This window comes from Pteropus alecto, unplaced genomic scaffold, assembly GCF_000325575.1.
Source record: "Pteropus alecto unplaced genomic scaffold, ASM32557v1 scaffold113, whole genome shotgun sequence".
Lineage (NCBI taxonomy): Eukaryota > Metazoa > Chordata > Mammalia > Chiroptera > Pteropodidae > Pteropus > Pteropus alecto.
Genome location: NW_006433949.1, coordinates 3,576,882 through 3,593,544, shown reverse-complemented (window position 1 = coordinate 3,593,544; position 16,663 = coordinate 3,576,882). Strand labels below are relative to the sequence as shown.

The window sequence follows — 16,663 nt, the reverse complement described above, 5'->3', positions numbered from 1 at the left end:
CGTAATAGAAGTGACATACTTTACCTAGAGGCCCAGTTGCGTTAAGACTGTGAAAGATGAAAACCTTATCATGTTAGGTCACTAGGCGGTCAGGCCGCCACACGCCAATGAGAGTAAATACTTCATTTATGAGGTAAGTTGGCTGAAAGGAAGCGGAAAGCCCTCCTGACGATGCCGCCTTTCCAGGAGGCAGTCTGAGAGAGCAGAGCTCTGGACTGTGAAGACACGGTCCCCAGTCACAGCTCTCCATCTGGCTCCGCTGTCCTATTCCGCTAGACGTGGATTTTTAACGACTGGATATCTTAAGCAATCTGAAAACCTTCACGACTCAAGGTTCCAGGGCTCTGAGTAATGGCACGCATTTCCCAATTTTATACATTCGTGTACGGTAGAAAAACTTCACTTTGGGGGCCAAACTACCTCCACGCTGAAAAATGAGTCTTCTGTGTCCACAGCTGTCTCCTTTCCTGTTCTCGACAGTCCCTTGTGTCCTTTTCTCGATCAAGAGTTATGTATTTTGTCTTTTCGAAAACTGCTTCGGGTTTCACGAAACATTACTACTGCCTGGTTTTCTGTCTCATCAGCCTGTTTCTATGCTTCGCCTCCTCTCTTCTTTGCGGTCACGGCACCTCTTTGAGCTCTGAGTGACAGCTTGGTGCCTCTACTCCAGTCACTTCTCTCAGTCCTGGGTTCGGTAGTCAGCACTTTCACGGTCACTCTGGTCATGTTTTCCATTTCGATTTCCCTCCCTAAGATCGAGTTAATTCAGGAGTGTCTGGCGTTTGCAGGTATGTTTTTATTAACTTTTTGTTGATTACTTTTACTGCACTGAGGATGAGGGGCACCGAATTTGTTCTGTGTGGTCTCAATCTCTGAGGCCTTCTCGGTCACTTTCTGCACACGGTCTGTGAGTATCTGAAAGGGTTTAAGATTCTACATACGTCTACTGGACCGAGCTTGTAAATCCTTCTGATGCGAAGTATTTTTACTGATTAGATCCATTGCTCACCCGCTATGAGCATGGATTTTGTTATTTGTAGTTCTGTCAGTTTTTTGCTTTGATATTTTGAAGGTATATTAGGCGGCTGAGAACACTCTAAATCAAGAGTAATGCAAGGGTTTGCCTCTTAATCCTTGGGAACAGAAGCTATTTATCAAACTGAACAGTTCCCTCATGTTGCCCTGTTTGCTCTTAGTGGCTTAACATGATGGTTCCTCTGATAGCTCTTCCCCTTCTCACTCAGTCTCTATTTGGAATCACCTACCAGCCCTCCTGGAAGGTGGCTGTTTATTCGATGAATATGTAGAAATTATCTACTTTGGATCACGTGTTGTAGACACAATAGTAAACAAAACAGTAATGAAATAATGGTATAAATATATAATTATAAACTGGTAAAAGCTCTGAGGAAAAAGTATTGCTACCTTAGGTTTATACGAGGTGGTGGCATCAGAGAAGGCCACCCACCCGAGTGAATGCTTGATCTCAGGCCCAGAGGAGGGGTGGGTGCTGGGGCCTCCAGGCTCAGACCAGCACATCCCCAAAGAAGAGAAGGTTGGGGACCAGGAAGGGGCCAGCAGGCCGCAGCAGGGCCTCACCTGGTGCCGCAGCCAGGCCCTGCACTGCAGTGGACACAAGGACAGGGGAGATCCACGAGGCGTCCGGGAGAGAAGGGAGCCCAGCTGGGGCCAGAATAGCTTGGCTGGGGGTGTCGCTCTGGAGACAGGCAGGGAGCAGACGTAGGGCTAAGGAAGTGGAGGTGTGTGGGGGGAAGGAGGTATGGATCTGAGTCATCAGTGTGTGGCGGTACGCAAAGCCATGAGAGGGAACAGAGTAGGGTGACAAACTCCAGCTGTTCACAGGCAGCTAGAGACAGAGAAGCAAAGGCAGTTTGGGAATGTGGGGTGTCACAAATGCACCCTGGGGTGGTGCTCCTGCCCCCAAGCACTGAAAATCTGGTGCAGAGCTCCATCAAATTGGTTCTTCCCGTTTTCTCCCTTCTCCCACCGAGGCTGCTCCCTAAATACTGTCGTAGGGAAAAGTAAGTGCGAGGTCATAGTTGTGACCCGCCATGGTGTCACAGGACGAACGGCAGAGGGGAAGAGCACTCTGGAAGGCCAGCTGGTCCACGGCGAACTCATAGGCATGGACCAGCCCCCGGTGCCTAGAGAGAGCAGAGATGGAGACAGGGTCAGCGCCCCCTGCCAGCCCTCGCCCCTCGGGCTTCTGTCTTCACAGCAGGCATCTCCTTAGGCAGGACGGCAATTCATTTTAACAGCTATACCCTTTGGGCCCACAGTGCGTTGGACACTCAAAGTCTTGGGACTTGAGATAAACAGGTAAGTGGACAAGTTTAACGGAGGAAATTAAGTGCTGGGAGGCACGGCACCTGGCCTCAGCGAGGCTGCTCAGAAGCCAGCCCACAGTCTACTGAGAAAAGGCACCTGAGTCACAGGAGGCCTGGGCTAAGATTCTAACCACCGGGTCCCTAAGCCCTTTGTCTTGGGCTCCCTGCGGCACTATGGCCAGCCCTCCCTGCGGTCCGCATCCCCTGCAGCCATGCTGCAGGAGCAGTGCGCTCCCGTGGGAAACGCTTACAACAGGCACTCAGCACCTGCTGCACGCTGGTACCGCTCCCCTGCATCCATATTTGGCTGACTGAGGGTGCATCCTGTAGGGAACAACGTGGCCTGGTGGGGCTGTCACTAAAATCAGACTAAACTGTCTTTTCTGAACACCTCCAAGCCCAGCGCAACCCACTGACCTCCTGTGAGTGGCGAAGTCGTCCAGGTCGGCACTCCGCACCACCCTCTCGTAGGGCACGTTGGCCGTGATGAGCCTGCGGCTGTTAAAGGAGATGTGACGGACGGGGTGTCTGGAACACAAAGCGGGGGGCTCCTGTAAAGGTAAGTCCCACCGAAGCTGGGCACGGCCTGCGTTTGCTACCACAGTTTTGAAAGTTTAGAGCTGCACGGGACTCTAGAACCCACGCTTTTCTCTTACAGAGGAAGAAACGGGGTCCTCAGAAGGGTGGTGTCTCGCCTCTGCTCCCAATGCTGGTCGGAGCCAGGCCACTCTGTAAGCAAGTCCCAGTGCCCCCGATGCATGCTGGTCGGTTGCCCAGCAACGTGGTGTTTTGGACACACAGATAAACTCGGCAGCATGGTAGAGAACAGCCCCGTTTCTGCCCCCCATGGCTGGCCTGGGACAAGTCACTCAAGCTCTCTGAGCCAGGTTCCCCATGCACAGGGACTGGGGGTGTATTCCGTGGTGACCCATAAAAGGCCCCTGAGTCGTGAAGTCAGGGAACTACGTGTATACTCTGGGCTGTGAAAGCACATTCAGAAAATCTTGGAATAAAATGGCTTGAAATCTACATAGCAAAGGCTTTTTTACTCATTCTAAAAAAAATTTATCCAGTGCCTAGTATGGTCACAGAACTGAGCGGAAGACTTGGGATGAAAAGGATGTCCAATGCAAGCAGCTGCCTACATCAGAGATGCCTGACTAGTTAAGGAGGTGAGATATACAAAATGTAGCCAGTGTGTCTAGAGCACAAGGGATGTTACAAGCCACCAAGATGGGACACAGAATTCAGCACTGGGGAGGAACAGGGTCGGCCGGGTCCTGGCTGCTTGGCTAGAGCAGAGGATTCTCTCGAGAGTGACGAGGGCAGCCTGAGCCCAGCCGTGTCAGGGTTCCCAGCGCCACCTGCAGGAGGGACGCGAAGCACAGGCTGGATGTGAGCAAGACTCCGGGACGACCAGCGAAGGCTGACCCAGTCCCAGGCTTGCAACTGGTTGACTGATGGTGTCACCGACAGAAGGTGACGACAGGGAGAGCTGGCTGAGGAGGGGCGGGAGGACCCGGGGCGTTCGGTGGAAGTTGGGCAGGACAGGAAACTGACCAGGCGCCAGCTGGTCCAGCGCTCAGAGGAGAATCGCACCAGTAGTGTGGCAGGTGAGGACTTGAGTGAGCTCGGGCTCCTGCTCAGAATTTGTGTAGAGTGAGGCACCAGCCTCATTCTGGTAGGAATGGTGACCTTATGAGAGACAAGCCACTAACGGGGAGTGAGAACCGGATGTGCACTTACAAACGAGTTAGGAAGGCAAATGCCAGGACAGGGCGATTCTGGGAAGACCTTACTTACCCTGGCTTCACCTGAACGGCTCATCCACGGGAGCGCAGCTTTTCAGGGAGAGAAGAATGAGATCTGCTGGAGTGCAGGCCTAGTGAACTAAACGGCACTGCCGATGGGAACCGGGAGAGGGGCTGGTGGCATTCTCTGGGTGCAGGAGCTGTCCTAGAGGCCAGGTTGAGCTAGCTTTTTAAAACAAATAAAAGGGTTTCCTTAAAGGCAACCGTTCGGGAACACCACTGTGTGGGAGTTTTAGTTGCCTTTTGGCACCACCTGGTGGCAGCGCTGTGCATCATAGAGAGGCCAGAAAAAGGGCCTGTGCAGCGGGTTTCCAAGTAGGGCAGGGCTGGCCGGGCCGGGCAGTGCAGGCTTCATCCAGGGCTCTAGTCTGATAAAAGCTGCTGGCTGAGGCACTCACTACCACTACCCTCCGAGGAAGAAACCAAATTCTTCTTTTAACCTTGCCACTTCCTGTACTTAAAACGTAGACTGTGCTGCCTTCTCTAGGTCTAGCTGATGGGGATTCGGAGGCCTCGCCCTCTGTGGATGCTCTCTACTATTATGCTCAGAGTCCACTGCGCCAGAACATCTTTATAGGGGGGCTGGGGGACAGCTGGGGAGAAAGCTTGTGGCCTTCGCCCCAACTGCCTCAAAAGCAGGATTTCCCACTGTAGGCGAGGTGAGGATGACCCCAGGCTGCCTCTCCTTTAAAAGTCAGGAGGAAGCTTGAAAATGCTCAACCAGTTAGGCCCCGTTAACTGAATGTACTCACATCCGTGAAGCCACGTGCCTGTGCTTGGGACGGTATCTCTTAATATTAAAGGATAAAATTGCAAATTTCTTAGTTCGAGCCCGAATACTGTCAGTCCTAAGTGCCCTTCTAAACAGTGTAAGGAAGGTCCAAGAAATGGGCAGAAAATGACATCATGGAGGTCGAGACATTTTAAAGTAGAGGCAGGTGGGCCAACCTCCCTCCCACCTGTGGGCAGACGGGCGGCTGCAGCCCAGCAACACGCCCTCTTGCCTGCACCTCAGTCGGGGAGTCCCAGACGGTCTCTACCAAAGGAAGGTATGAATTACGGTAATTTTAACGATGTGAGAGAGGACCTGCCTCTCTAGTCTCCGTATCTTCATCTGAAAAATGGGGCTAATAGCAGTAACTAGCTCACAGGGTTACGGTGAGGATTGTAACACACAGATGGCCTTGAGCACAGTGCCTGGCTTACAGATCGGCTAATGTCATGACTGTTATTACTAAACACACCAAGAGACAGCCTTACCTAGAATGTACCTCCCACAGCTTCTGGTTCATCCGATAATCCCACACAGAGACCAGGCCCTCCTCGCCTCCGCTGACGATTTTCCAGTCATCCATCTGGACTGCAGAGACTCCCAGTTGGTGGGCAGAGAGCGACAGGGCGATGGTGTCAGTGCGGAGGTCATGGACCCTCACCCTGGAAGGCCCAAGATGAGCAGAGAGATTAGAGCTAACATCCAAAATGACAAATTCGTCCTCAGTTGTGGTCTGTGCACAAGAATATAAAACTCCTTCACTTGCAAACAACTAAATGCTGATATAAAATGTGATCTCCTTATCAGTAGACTGTCATAGGAGATCAAGATGCAACAAAAATGAACTAGTTTAGAGTACTCACTGCTGCTTAATCAGAATGACTTAAAAGCATACGAAACAAGACAGACTCAAGACCCTGTCTGCTCAATGGGACGACACGTGACCTGGGTACAAGTCCACAAAGGGAAGTTGAGATCTGACTGGCACTTGTCTACACATGGGTGTCAGCCTTCGAAGGCTGGCTCAAGGCTAAGTTTAACTGTCAGCACAGAGATTTTACTCTTTTAAGAGCAGGAGGTAAATCAGTTATGCTTGTCTGCAACCCGAACCCTTACCTGGTTAGGAAAATAACACTTTTTGGGTATTTAACTCAACTTTGTAAGTTCATTACCATCTTGTTGAAATCTGGAAAGGGAACATCTATAGTTGACTAAAGCATAGCAGAAATCTCTCATCCACTAGAAACGCCAATGTACTTAGTTTCTGATAAAAGTAAGCCACAAGAGCTAAAACTGAATGCGGCAACATTTCTGTACAGGTGAACTGAACAGACCCTATGCTGCAAGCCAAAAAAGGAAGAGACCCCACCACCTATTAGCGGAGCTGGGCAAACAGTGCTAGTATGTTAAACGTGATCGCAGATGTGTTTCGCAAAGAAAATGTGAGAAGGAATTATCTGAAACATGTTCCATGTCCTAAGCTCTTAGTTATATGAGCATCCATACAGATTATTTTCAGAGCTCAGGAAGAAAATTATTTAAGCTGAAAATTCTATAACTAGCTTACCTACCAAATTTGAAAGCATAATTAAGAGTTCGTTTTTGTTTTAACAGAAAAGGACTCAAAATGAACTATCTGGCGATACTCTCTGAAAGTAATATAGCAAAATACCGAGAGAACAGTGAGGAGCCAACACACCAGCCAAACAGTAACATATAAAACAAACACGAAATGTGGTATGAGAATGCAGATGGCTTAAGAAAGACGCAGCGTGTCTGTTGGGTCAATAGATGCACACAGGACAAACCTACCGATCAGCAAGAAGTGCTTCGAATGGGTCACAAAGCAAAACGCAACATACGCTATACACAAACGGCACGTTTGCAGTGACAAGGAAGAGAGGTGATCATTTTAATACCAGAAAAGGGATTTCAGAGCAAACAGTAGATGAGAGTACTTTACAATGATAAAGGGCACAGTTCACTAATGGTTTGGTAGAACTTGCCAGGAAAAAAAAAACAACAAACCTACATCGACCTAGTTTCTTTTTTGTAGACAGATTCTCCTCCCTTTTCTAGTAATTGAGTTTCTTTATTCATTATAATCTACTTCAGCTTTTCTATTTCTTGAGTTATTTTAAATTTCCAAATTTGAAAATTTAGATGAATAAATGACCGTCGGAGACAGAAAATCCAAATAGATAAAGTAACAAAGAGCAAACTGGGAAAGCTTTCAAGAAGCAAATGTCCCCGCAAAAAAAAGAACCCGAAACTGGCCCAGCCCGGAAGGACAGTGACCCCAGGGCCGTGGCCACTGCTTCTCGGGAAAAGAGGGACGCGTCCAAACTCGACACAAAGCCGGCACTCTATTACGGAGAAACCGGAATAAAATATCAACTAATAGAATCCACAGCAGTACTCTGCAAACAGGAGAATCCATCCAGAATATCTATTAGTATAATTTGCCATATTATAACAAAAACAAAAAGACACAATCATTTCCATGGATGCTGAAATGAAATTTGATGAAAAATCCTTTTACTAGTGTTATTTTTTGTAAAAATCAGATATAATTAGATAAAAGAAAATGAGGTGGATAAATTTATCAGTAGAGATGACAATCTAAGATACTACAGTAATAATTCAGAATCAAATGTAAATTAATGCCAAAATCAATAGGTAGCTTATGTACAACCACTAGTTTTAAAAATGTAATCAAAGATCCCACTTATAATAGCAATTAAAGGCAAAATACTTTATAACTTTCCCATCTTGGAGTTCTACCATATACATTATACCAAAGCAAGTTCACTGGTAGTGAGAGAAATTACGAAATAAAACTACAATGCAATACACCACTTGTCAGCTATTTACTCAGCAAAGGAAAGTCTGGTAGAATTCTTGAGACCTTTCATGCTGGTGAGACCTGGTGAGATAGGTACTTAACCACCGACAGGAGCAGAAATCCCTCTTGGGGAGTGATGTGGCAATAGTCAACGAAATAAAAAATACACTTCTCGTTTGACCTAGGCATTCTGCTTCTGGGAACTTATCCAGGATATGTGCAAGCCGTGTACACACACACACACACACACACACACACACACACACACACACACGTACAAGGCCATTACCCATGGCAATGTTTTCAGTAGCAAAAGAATGCGGCCTCTGTTTCAGACAACTTGATGACCCTCCCCTTGAAAATCACTTAATAGTGCTGGATAAAACACAACTACATCCTTTTAAATGCACTGCTGGGCTCACAAAAGAAGCGGCTTCCCCAGGGCCCACGCTGAAAACCAGCCTGGAGAGCCTGAGCTGCAAGTTCAGGTGCTTGTATGCACGTGTGGTGAGGGTGAGGCTGCTGGCAGTTGCCACTCTCAGGAGCCGATGTGTATGGATCTTCCCGCGACGCAGGGGCAACATTATACGACTTGGGCCCAACCAAAGGGGGGAGGGAGTGGGAATATTGAGTCTCCTGCTTTATTAAAAAAAAAAAAAAAAAAAAAAGCCATATAAAACTTCTAGAAATGAAAATGTAGACCCTGAAATTAAATTTATTAGATTGTCTGGAAAAGTTTGTGAATTAGATGATAAATCTGAAAAATTACCTAGAATGGTACACAAAGAGATAAACACTTGAAAAATGGGAACGAGGGGTTAAGAGACAGAAGGGGACAGTTCAGCACATGTCCAAAAGAAGTTCTAGAAGGAAAAAAATAGTGCATGGCAAAGAGGCAATATTCAAACAGTTAATGGCTGATATATTTCCAGAATTAGTGAAAGAGGCATACTCACACTTGAGCACTAATCAGAATAAATAGGTATCTAAGAGTATCAAAAAAGCAGGAAAATGCAGAAGTCAAAAGAGGTCTTAAAAGCAACCTAAGGAAAAGAGACATTACCTATGAAGGAATGATAATTAGACTGACAGAAAAAATTAGAAACAACATTTAAGTTGTCATGAATTTGGATGGCACAATTAACTAGCTTCATCAACTGAGTGCTAGTTACAGCAGTTACGGTACGCCCACGCAGTGGCCCCTGCAGTCACTGGAGAATGAGGCAGATCTCTGCACACTGACTGGCAGCTTCACCAGGACACTACTATCCGTGAAGACCCCAGGTGTGACAGGTGGGGAGACATACGCTGTGCATGCGCAGACAGCCTTTGGAGACCGCCAGCTGTTAGGTAAGCAGTCACAGCTGAGGACAAGGCCAGCTGGGAAGATAAGTTCCCAGAAGGCCGAAATCTCCTTATACGTGCCTTTGTGCTTTTGAATTCCATTTGGAATGTGTAGGTTGCCTGTTTAAGTGAAGTAGAAAATATTTAAAGAGAAAATTCTGGAAAGACATACTTGAATTGTTACAGCAGTTACCCTGGAGAATGAGGGGAATAAAGGCGGCTTTTTCTTTCTTTCTGGACACGACCCCGTTGTTTAAGAAACGAGAGCTCCTTCGTGACTGGGACGGGCTCCTGCGGCCTTCAGAGGACTGGCCACGCTGCTTCGTAAGCCGGGTGGCGCAGGTGCAGGTATCCTGTTACTCTTTAAATTGTACACATACCTTACGTACACTCCCACACGTCTGCTGTTTTAAGTAAAACAGGATTTCAGAAATGTGTAGTCTGACAGCACAGAGGAAAGACCCGTGAATTCTCCTGACTAGAAGAGGTGAGCATCTGGGCCAACCGCGTTAACGCAGCGCGGCACTACAGCCAGCGTCCAGTCCCCCTCTTCCCCGTGAGCGAGCTGGGGCTAGAGAGGTGCAGACGGAACACGAAATACACTTGGAAACCAGGGCTCCCGTCTGTGCACACTTAGTGACACTCATCCGAGGGACACTTACCCTAGGCGTCTGACGGTAAGAGGAGGGAGGGGAGGTACTACGCTGTAGCGGGACCTCCGCCTGGGCTGCTGACCGCAGGGAACTGAGAGGGATGGGCAGAGAAAATTCTGGCCCAAGTACTTTTCAGCGCATATTTGGTTAATAAGGGCCTATTTTGCCATGGTGATTTTCATAAAGTGCTCCTCTGTTGAATATTTATACTCCATAATTTACAGTTTGGCTGTTACAGAGACAAAGGCAAACACAAATTTGGTCCAGAAGTTCAAAGTTTGCCATCTGTTTTCCTATTGTATTTAGATACCAGCATGGATGGCTCCAAACAAAATAAACAAATATACCAAAAGATACAGCATTTGTGTATTTTATAGAACCAAAAAAAAAAACTAAACTAAAAATGGGCCAAATCAGACAAACTTCTCCCTAGGAAAAAAAAAAAAAAAAAGGAAAGCACTTATATGACATCTCCTTAGAGAGGCATCACTCTGGTTTCTTGTCAACAGACAGAAACAGCAAACACCACAGTGTGCGTATTCCACACAAGCCATTCCAATTCACATTAAGAAGCCAGTGTCTGCCTCGAGCATCTGACAGCGTGCAGAACCAACCTGAACTGCAGCGTACCTTGGCAGAGCCTGTATCCTCAGCACTCAAATCAAATACTCAACGCTGGGAAACAGGTAGCACAGCAAATGGGCACAAAAATATGCCAAGACGACTGATTCCAGAAACAAAAAGAAGCCAATGGTAGATATTGTGAATCCCTATCTAGCGAGCATTTCATCAACTTTGCCTGCTGAAAAGAAAAATAATTGGTCCGAAAGCTGTAATTGTATTATGTTTAATATTCATGGTTGGGTTTGGAGGGCTGTTCCAACACTCCCTCTCTCCAGCCCCTCTCTAATGAAAATCGCACCATAGGAGTCGGCTCTAGCCCGCCAATTAAAACAAAAGACACGAGAACCTTCCAAAGACTCCAACAGAGGAGCATCCATCTGATGGGCAGGAAAACGTGCTGGAACGGAGAGGGAGGCACGCTCTGGTTGGTCCTGTGCTAAGAGCTTTGAATAACTTAATACAACACTTGCAGATGGAGCAGATACAACATTTACGCCCCACTCGCTCGCTCTCTAGCAGCAGGCAGCAGGACCAGAAGCACATCCCAACTTTATATTTGTCAGGGCAAGGAGTAAGCTCTGAGACTCTTTAATTGGGGGTCACAATTCAGGGCTCACTTCCCATTGCTTTGGATTAAATAGTCCCATGTAATAATAAGGCAAACTGTACCTGATGGCAAAGACGAAGCCTATTCTGACTCTGGCTCGGCAGTTTCATTAAGAGGGACCTGACCTTCAGCTATATTTCTATCCGGAAAATAAAGGGAAATAGCAAGAAAGCATTAAAATGTAGGCCTTTTAAAAAAATGACCAAATTAATCAAGAAAACTAGTAAAAAAAAAAAAAAAATCAATACATGATTCTGTTTTGTCTCATTGAACCTGGGCTATTAAAGAAGATCTTAATATAACCTTATATGCCAAAATCAATAGCTTTATCTATATAGCAATGATGATGGCCTTTAGTGAATGATTCATTTCAGGCAGCACCAAGAAAAACAGCCCAGTTGAGGCTACGCCTAGAGCTCTGTGTGTTTTAAGGCCGTGATGAAGCTTCAGGTTTTCTGTATATGGCCCAGAAAGAGTCAGAAGCCTCTCAGACTGACCACCCAGCCTTGCTGGGCCTGCTTCCCCAGCTGGGCCAGCATGACATGGTTGTGAAGAGCTCTGCTAGATTGAACCTTCTGGGATCCACAGCAAGCCACCCGTGACGCCACCTGTGGACGTGATGATGGCTATGACACCAAAATAATGAGGCACATGATCCAAATTGGGAACGCAGAACCATTTAGCTTACTTTAATATCCTTTTTAATTTTAATCAGATGAGCATACCTAGAATAACCCCTCTATTTTTATGGTAGATTGATTTTCAAAATGGTGCCAAGACAATTCAAAGGGGGAAAGAATAGTCTTTTCAACATGTAATGCTAGGGCAACTGGATATCCGCATGCAAAAGAATGAGATGGACTCCCACTTCACACCATATACAAAAATTAACTCCAAATGCATCGTGACCTCAGTTAAGAGCGAAAACTATAAACACCTTTTGAAGGAAACACAGGAGTAAATCTTTGCGACCCTGGGCTAGGAAGTGGTTTCTTTAGTACGATACCAACAGCGCAAGTGACAAAAGCAGACAAACTGAGCTTTATCGAAATTAATACTTGTGCTTCAAAGGACACCATCAAGAAAGTAAAAAGACAACCTGCAGAATGGAAGTATTTTCAAGTCATATCTGATAAGGGATTGGTATCTGGAATACATAAACAACTCTTACAACTCAATAAATAAAAAGACAAATAACCCAATTAAAAAATAGGCCAAAGACCTGAAGACATTTACCCAAAGAGGCCAAAGAGCACACGAAAGAATGTTCAATGGCATTAGCCGTCAAGAGAATGAAACCAAAACCGCTTCGCACCCATTGGGGACAGCTATAATCAGAGACAGAAAGTGTTGGTGAGGATGTGGAGAAACTAGAACCTTCATACACTGCTGGTGGGACTAGGAAAAGGTAAAGCCACTTCGGAAAAGAATCTACAAGTTCCTCCAATAGTTAAACATAAAATTACCATATAATCCAGCAGTTCAGCTCCTAAATATATATCCAAGAGAATTAAAAACATACACCTACACAAAATTTGTACTTGAATGATAACAGCAGTATTCATAATAATCAAAAAATGGAAACAACTCAAATGTTCATTAACTGCTGAATGAATAAATGTGGCATATTCATACAAAAGAATACTATTGGGCTACAAAAAGGAATGGAATAGTGATTCGTGCTACAATACAGATTTATCTTAAAAACACTATGCTAAGTGGAAGAAGCCAATCATAAGAAGTTGCATATTATGTGATTCTATTTATATGAAATGTCCAAAACAAACAGACCCATAGAGACAACAGCAGGTTAGTGTGACAGAACCGGAGGGCTTGGGGGGAATGCAGAGGGACTACTAATAGGCACAAGGTTTCTATCTGGGGTGACGAAAATGTTCTAAAATTAACTTGAAGATGGTTGTACAACGTTGTAAACTTTACACTTGATTGCGCAATTTAAATTGGTGAATTGTAGGTATGTGCACTTTATCTCAATAATGCTCCTAAAAATTAAAAAAATAAACGAGATTACGGGGTGGGAGGACGGGGGGAGGCAGTGGGATTTTTTGGTACAGTGAATGCCGACTTGGCAACCTGCTAACACCCTGACATGTGCCCTCACCCCCAACTCTTATTCTGATCCCTCCCGGCAGACCACTGAGAAGCTTCTCCATGCTAGGTCACTGAGCTCACTGGAAAAGAATGAGCACATCACAGACGACAAAACAGTAAAGAATGGGAAGGGACCTCGTTTACCACAGCCCCCATTGCCAACTACAGCGTTTATTTAAATCATTTAAAAGAAAGTGAGAGTTCTGATTCTGGCAAAGATGGAGTAAGTAAGTCCAAAACTGCTACTACCTTTTGCTGAGTACACCCAAAACCTCTGGACAAAACACAGAAAGCAAACGGCTGAGGACTCTGGAGAGTTAAGTCAAGATTGTGGACCATGGAGGAAGTGGCCAAATGAGGAAGGGGTTTTCCACTTTTTCCCTCTTTTCTCTGTCTTGCCCTGAGTATGAGCTCCAGTAGCAGACCTGTATGGTGGTGCAGGAGGCAGAACTCCAATAGAAACTCCATATTTCTGAAGAACCAAGCAAACGGGCCCCTGCAATCCAGAGGGCGGAATATTTACATTTCTCCATGTACCCTGTGCTCCAGCCACATCAAATTATTTACCTTTCCTTGAATTCAGCATGTTTATGTGTGTGTGCGTGTGTGCGTGTGTGCGTGTGTGCGTGTGTGCGTGTGCCTGTGCGTGTGCGTGTGCGTGTGTGTGTGTGTGTGTGTGTGTGTTGGGGAGAGGGTCTTTGTGGATTTTTCTCCCCTTTCTTTTCTCTGTGGTTTTGCCCCAGAGACAGTCCCTAGTCACATAGCTGCCTAGTGGTAGCATTGCAGGCAGGTAAAACTGAGAGAAACCCCACTTTCTGATCAGAGGCTCAGGGAAAGAAGCCTCCGAAGGCTGGAAAGTATAGGGATAAAGAGAAGAAACTGGACAGGGGAGCCCATGACTCTGTATTGCCCCACACGAACCCCACTCTGGGCTGTGCAGGACAGAACCAAGGCAGTACAGAGAGGCTCTGTGAGCACAACTGAGACTGAATCCACTGCCGCCTCAGGCTGACCCGAATGGCACAGGTGTAGGGCAGAGCCAGAGAAGCAGCGTGAAGCCTCTGGAAATGGAACAAACACTAGAATCACCACCCACGGAAGGCAAGACAGAACTTGCAGTATGAACCCAACCAGGGTGTCTGTTTAAAAAAAACCTTGACATTCTCCAGAGGACAGTGTAACAGGATTCAAAGTGGACACGAAATGTTCAGAATGTCCACGATACAATCTAAAATTACTTGATATAACTGCACCCCCTCAAAAAAAAAAAAAAAAAAAAAAAAACAAGAAAATGTGATGTGTTCTTAAAGAAAAAAAATGATGAACAGATGTCAACCCTAAAATAATCCAAATTTGGGGAATCATCAAAGACTTTAAAGCAGGTATTGTAACTATATTCCACGAAATAAAGGTAAAATGGTAAGAAAAAATGACATTCAGAGCGAGCAGAGAAATAGAATTGAATGGAAATTTTGAAACAAAAAATACAAAATCTAAAATAAATCCACTGGATGGGCTCAACAGCAGACTGGAGTGACAGAGGAAAGAGTCGGTGAACCTGAAGCTAACAGATAGTATGCCATCTGTAGAAAGTGCAGTTCAGGAAAGAAAATGAACAGAGCTTCAATGACCTGTGGGACAACATCAGAAGGTCTAACATCCATATCATTCGAGTCCCAGAAGCAGAGGAGAAAGGGTTTAGTGCAGAAAAAATATTTGAAGAAATAATGGCCAAAAACTCCCCAAATTTGGTGGAAGACAAATTTAGAGATTTTAAGTGCTCAATGAACTCCCAACAGAGGTTAAAAGTAAAGTAAAAACCAAAGCGGTCTATTTCCTGTAGACTTTCGCTTGGTAACCCATTCAAGCTTCTCATAAATGTTCTAATTCCTAAGCTGTTCATTCCTTCTTGCCTTAACTGAACAAATACATACTTTCATTTCATTGAAAACAGCATTAATTGTTAAGAAGCACCATTACTTTATATAACATTTTTAAATTCTATCAGTTTGAAGATGTCATTGTGAAAGACACATCATGATTTCAAGATGTGAAAATGTAAGGGAAAAAGAAAAGTAAATCTTAGAAAAAATACAAAACACACAATGTTAAGCACTCACTGAGCACTAGAAGGTACTGTGGTGAGCAGAACGGAACAAGCACCCCGTCGTGATACCTAATTTACACACTCCTCCTCTAACATTACTCACTGCTCTTTCTTCTCGACAAAATATGCATTTAGAAAAGTTCATTGATCTACAGTGTTAAAACTCTTGTGCAAAGTCCCCTCCCAGGCCCTCCCTACTTTAGAGCCTTCTCTACCAGCAAGGGAAGAGCACAATCCAATAATAACGAAGTTTCCACTCTAATCAGTCTCTAATTGTCATCAGATTCCATTTATCTTCTGTTTTTTTCTGGAAAGGGTGACAGGCTAAGTGAGCTATTTTTTTTCATTTTTCATTTCAGCCTATTTCCAACTCAACCCATCCCCCCCAAAAAAAACTCCTTGCAAAATTACACCCTTGCAAACTAACTCAAGCTGATTTCCTTATTTTAATGAAAAATTATTTCTGTCTTAAGCTGGGACAGTTTTATGTACATTTAGAGTCCATTTCATTCTCAAGTTATTTATAAAGTAAGACAATGCACTGGAAATTGTTTTTTTTTTTCATTAAAAATAAGGAAATTTCAGGTTTTTAAAAACTGCATCAGCCATTAACAGCCAAGGATATCGTTCTCTTCATAGTATTTGACCCCTTACTCCCACTTTTGAAATAAAACATAAGCTGCACAATCCTGGGTGTACCTCTAAGTGATCCCGCTCACAGCTATTAAGCTTTTGGGGAAAAAAACCAGACAAGATTTCCCTCTACTACTTTTAAAAGTTCAGATTTTTTATTCCTTCCTTTTTCCAGATGTCCAATTTTTTAACCCGTGTTTCAAAACTCATATTGCTAACACTGCTATTCCGATTCTTAAAGAACAACCATACGTGGTGGTGAGCCCATGACACACCAGCAGTGGCCAAACAGCTGGTATGCAGACCCAGACCACTCCAGTTAAAGGCCGCTCTGGACAGCCCCCTCCCCAACTCCAAGTCACTCGTCTGTTCTTTGCATTCATAGAGATGGAGGGTTCGAAAAATAAAACGAAACACTGGCTTACTAAAAAAATGGACTTAATGTGGTCAGATGTCAACTTCAAAGTGACCAAGAGCCCTCTGACCCTGAGCATTCAGCCTTTCTTTTGGCGATGGGCCCGTAAGCAGGCAGCCCTGCTCCAGGGGAGAAGTCAGCTTTACTGAGTCCATGTAGGTTTCCTAACCGACAGCCCGACGTACTGCTGACAGCGGCCATGACAATCAGCTGTAACTGTTCCTCTGGAGCTAACTGAGCTACGTTATACAGAAACAGAGGTTTCTCCGGAACAGTCTTGGCTTCCTGGGAGTCTAGCTGTGGTTGACCTCCTAAATGATCACGCTGTAAACAAACTCTGACACGTAACCTATGGTCCCGAACCACGCCCCCCCCCCCCCCCCTGGAATCCC

The 16,663-nt window shown here is 45.3% G+C and overlaps 1 protein-coding gene and 1 long non-coding RNA gene across 2 annotated transcripts in view; one reads left to right on the top strand and one right to left on the bottom strand.

Moving 5' to 3' along the window:
• The window catches only part of FBXW8 (F-box and WD repeat domain containing 8), a 111,028-nt gene that overhangs the window by 7,201 nt on the left and 87,164 nt on the right, over nt 1-16,663 (bottom strand). The window contains exons 10-12 of the mRNA XM_015586811.2: nt 5,420-5,593; nt 2,766-2,876; nt 25-2,165 (exon numbers count right to left, since the gene is read on the bottom strand). Coding sequence (XP_015442297.1) covers nt 2,021-2,165; nt 2,766-2,876; nt 5,420-5,593 — 430 coding nt within the window. The 3' untranslated portion in view covers nt 25-2,020. The remainder of the gene's footprint in view (nt 1-24; nt 2,166-2,765; nt 2,877-5,419; nt 5,594-16,663) is intronic.
• LOC102883463 lies at nt 2,174-3,133 on the top strand. Its single transcript, XR_439121.3, has 3 exons — nt 2,174-2,340; nt 2,747-2,907; nt 3,007-3,133. It is a non-coding gene; the product is annotated as an uncharacterized LOC102883463 (long non-coding RNA).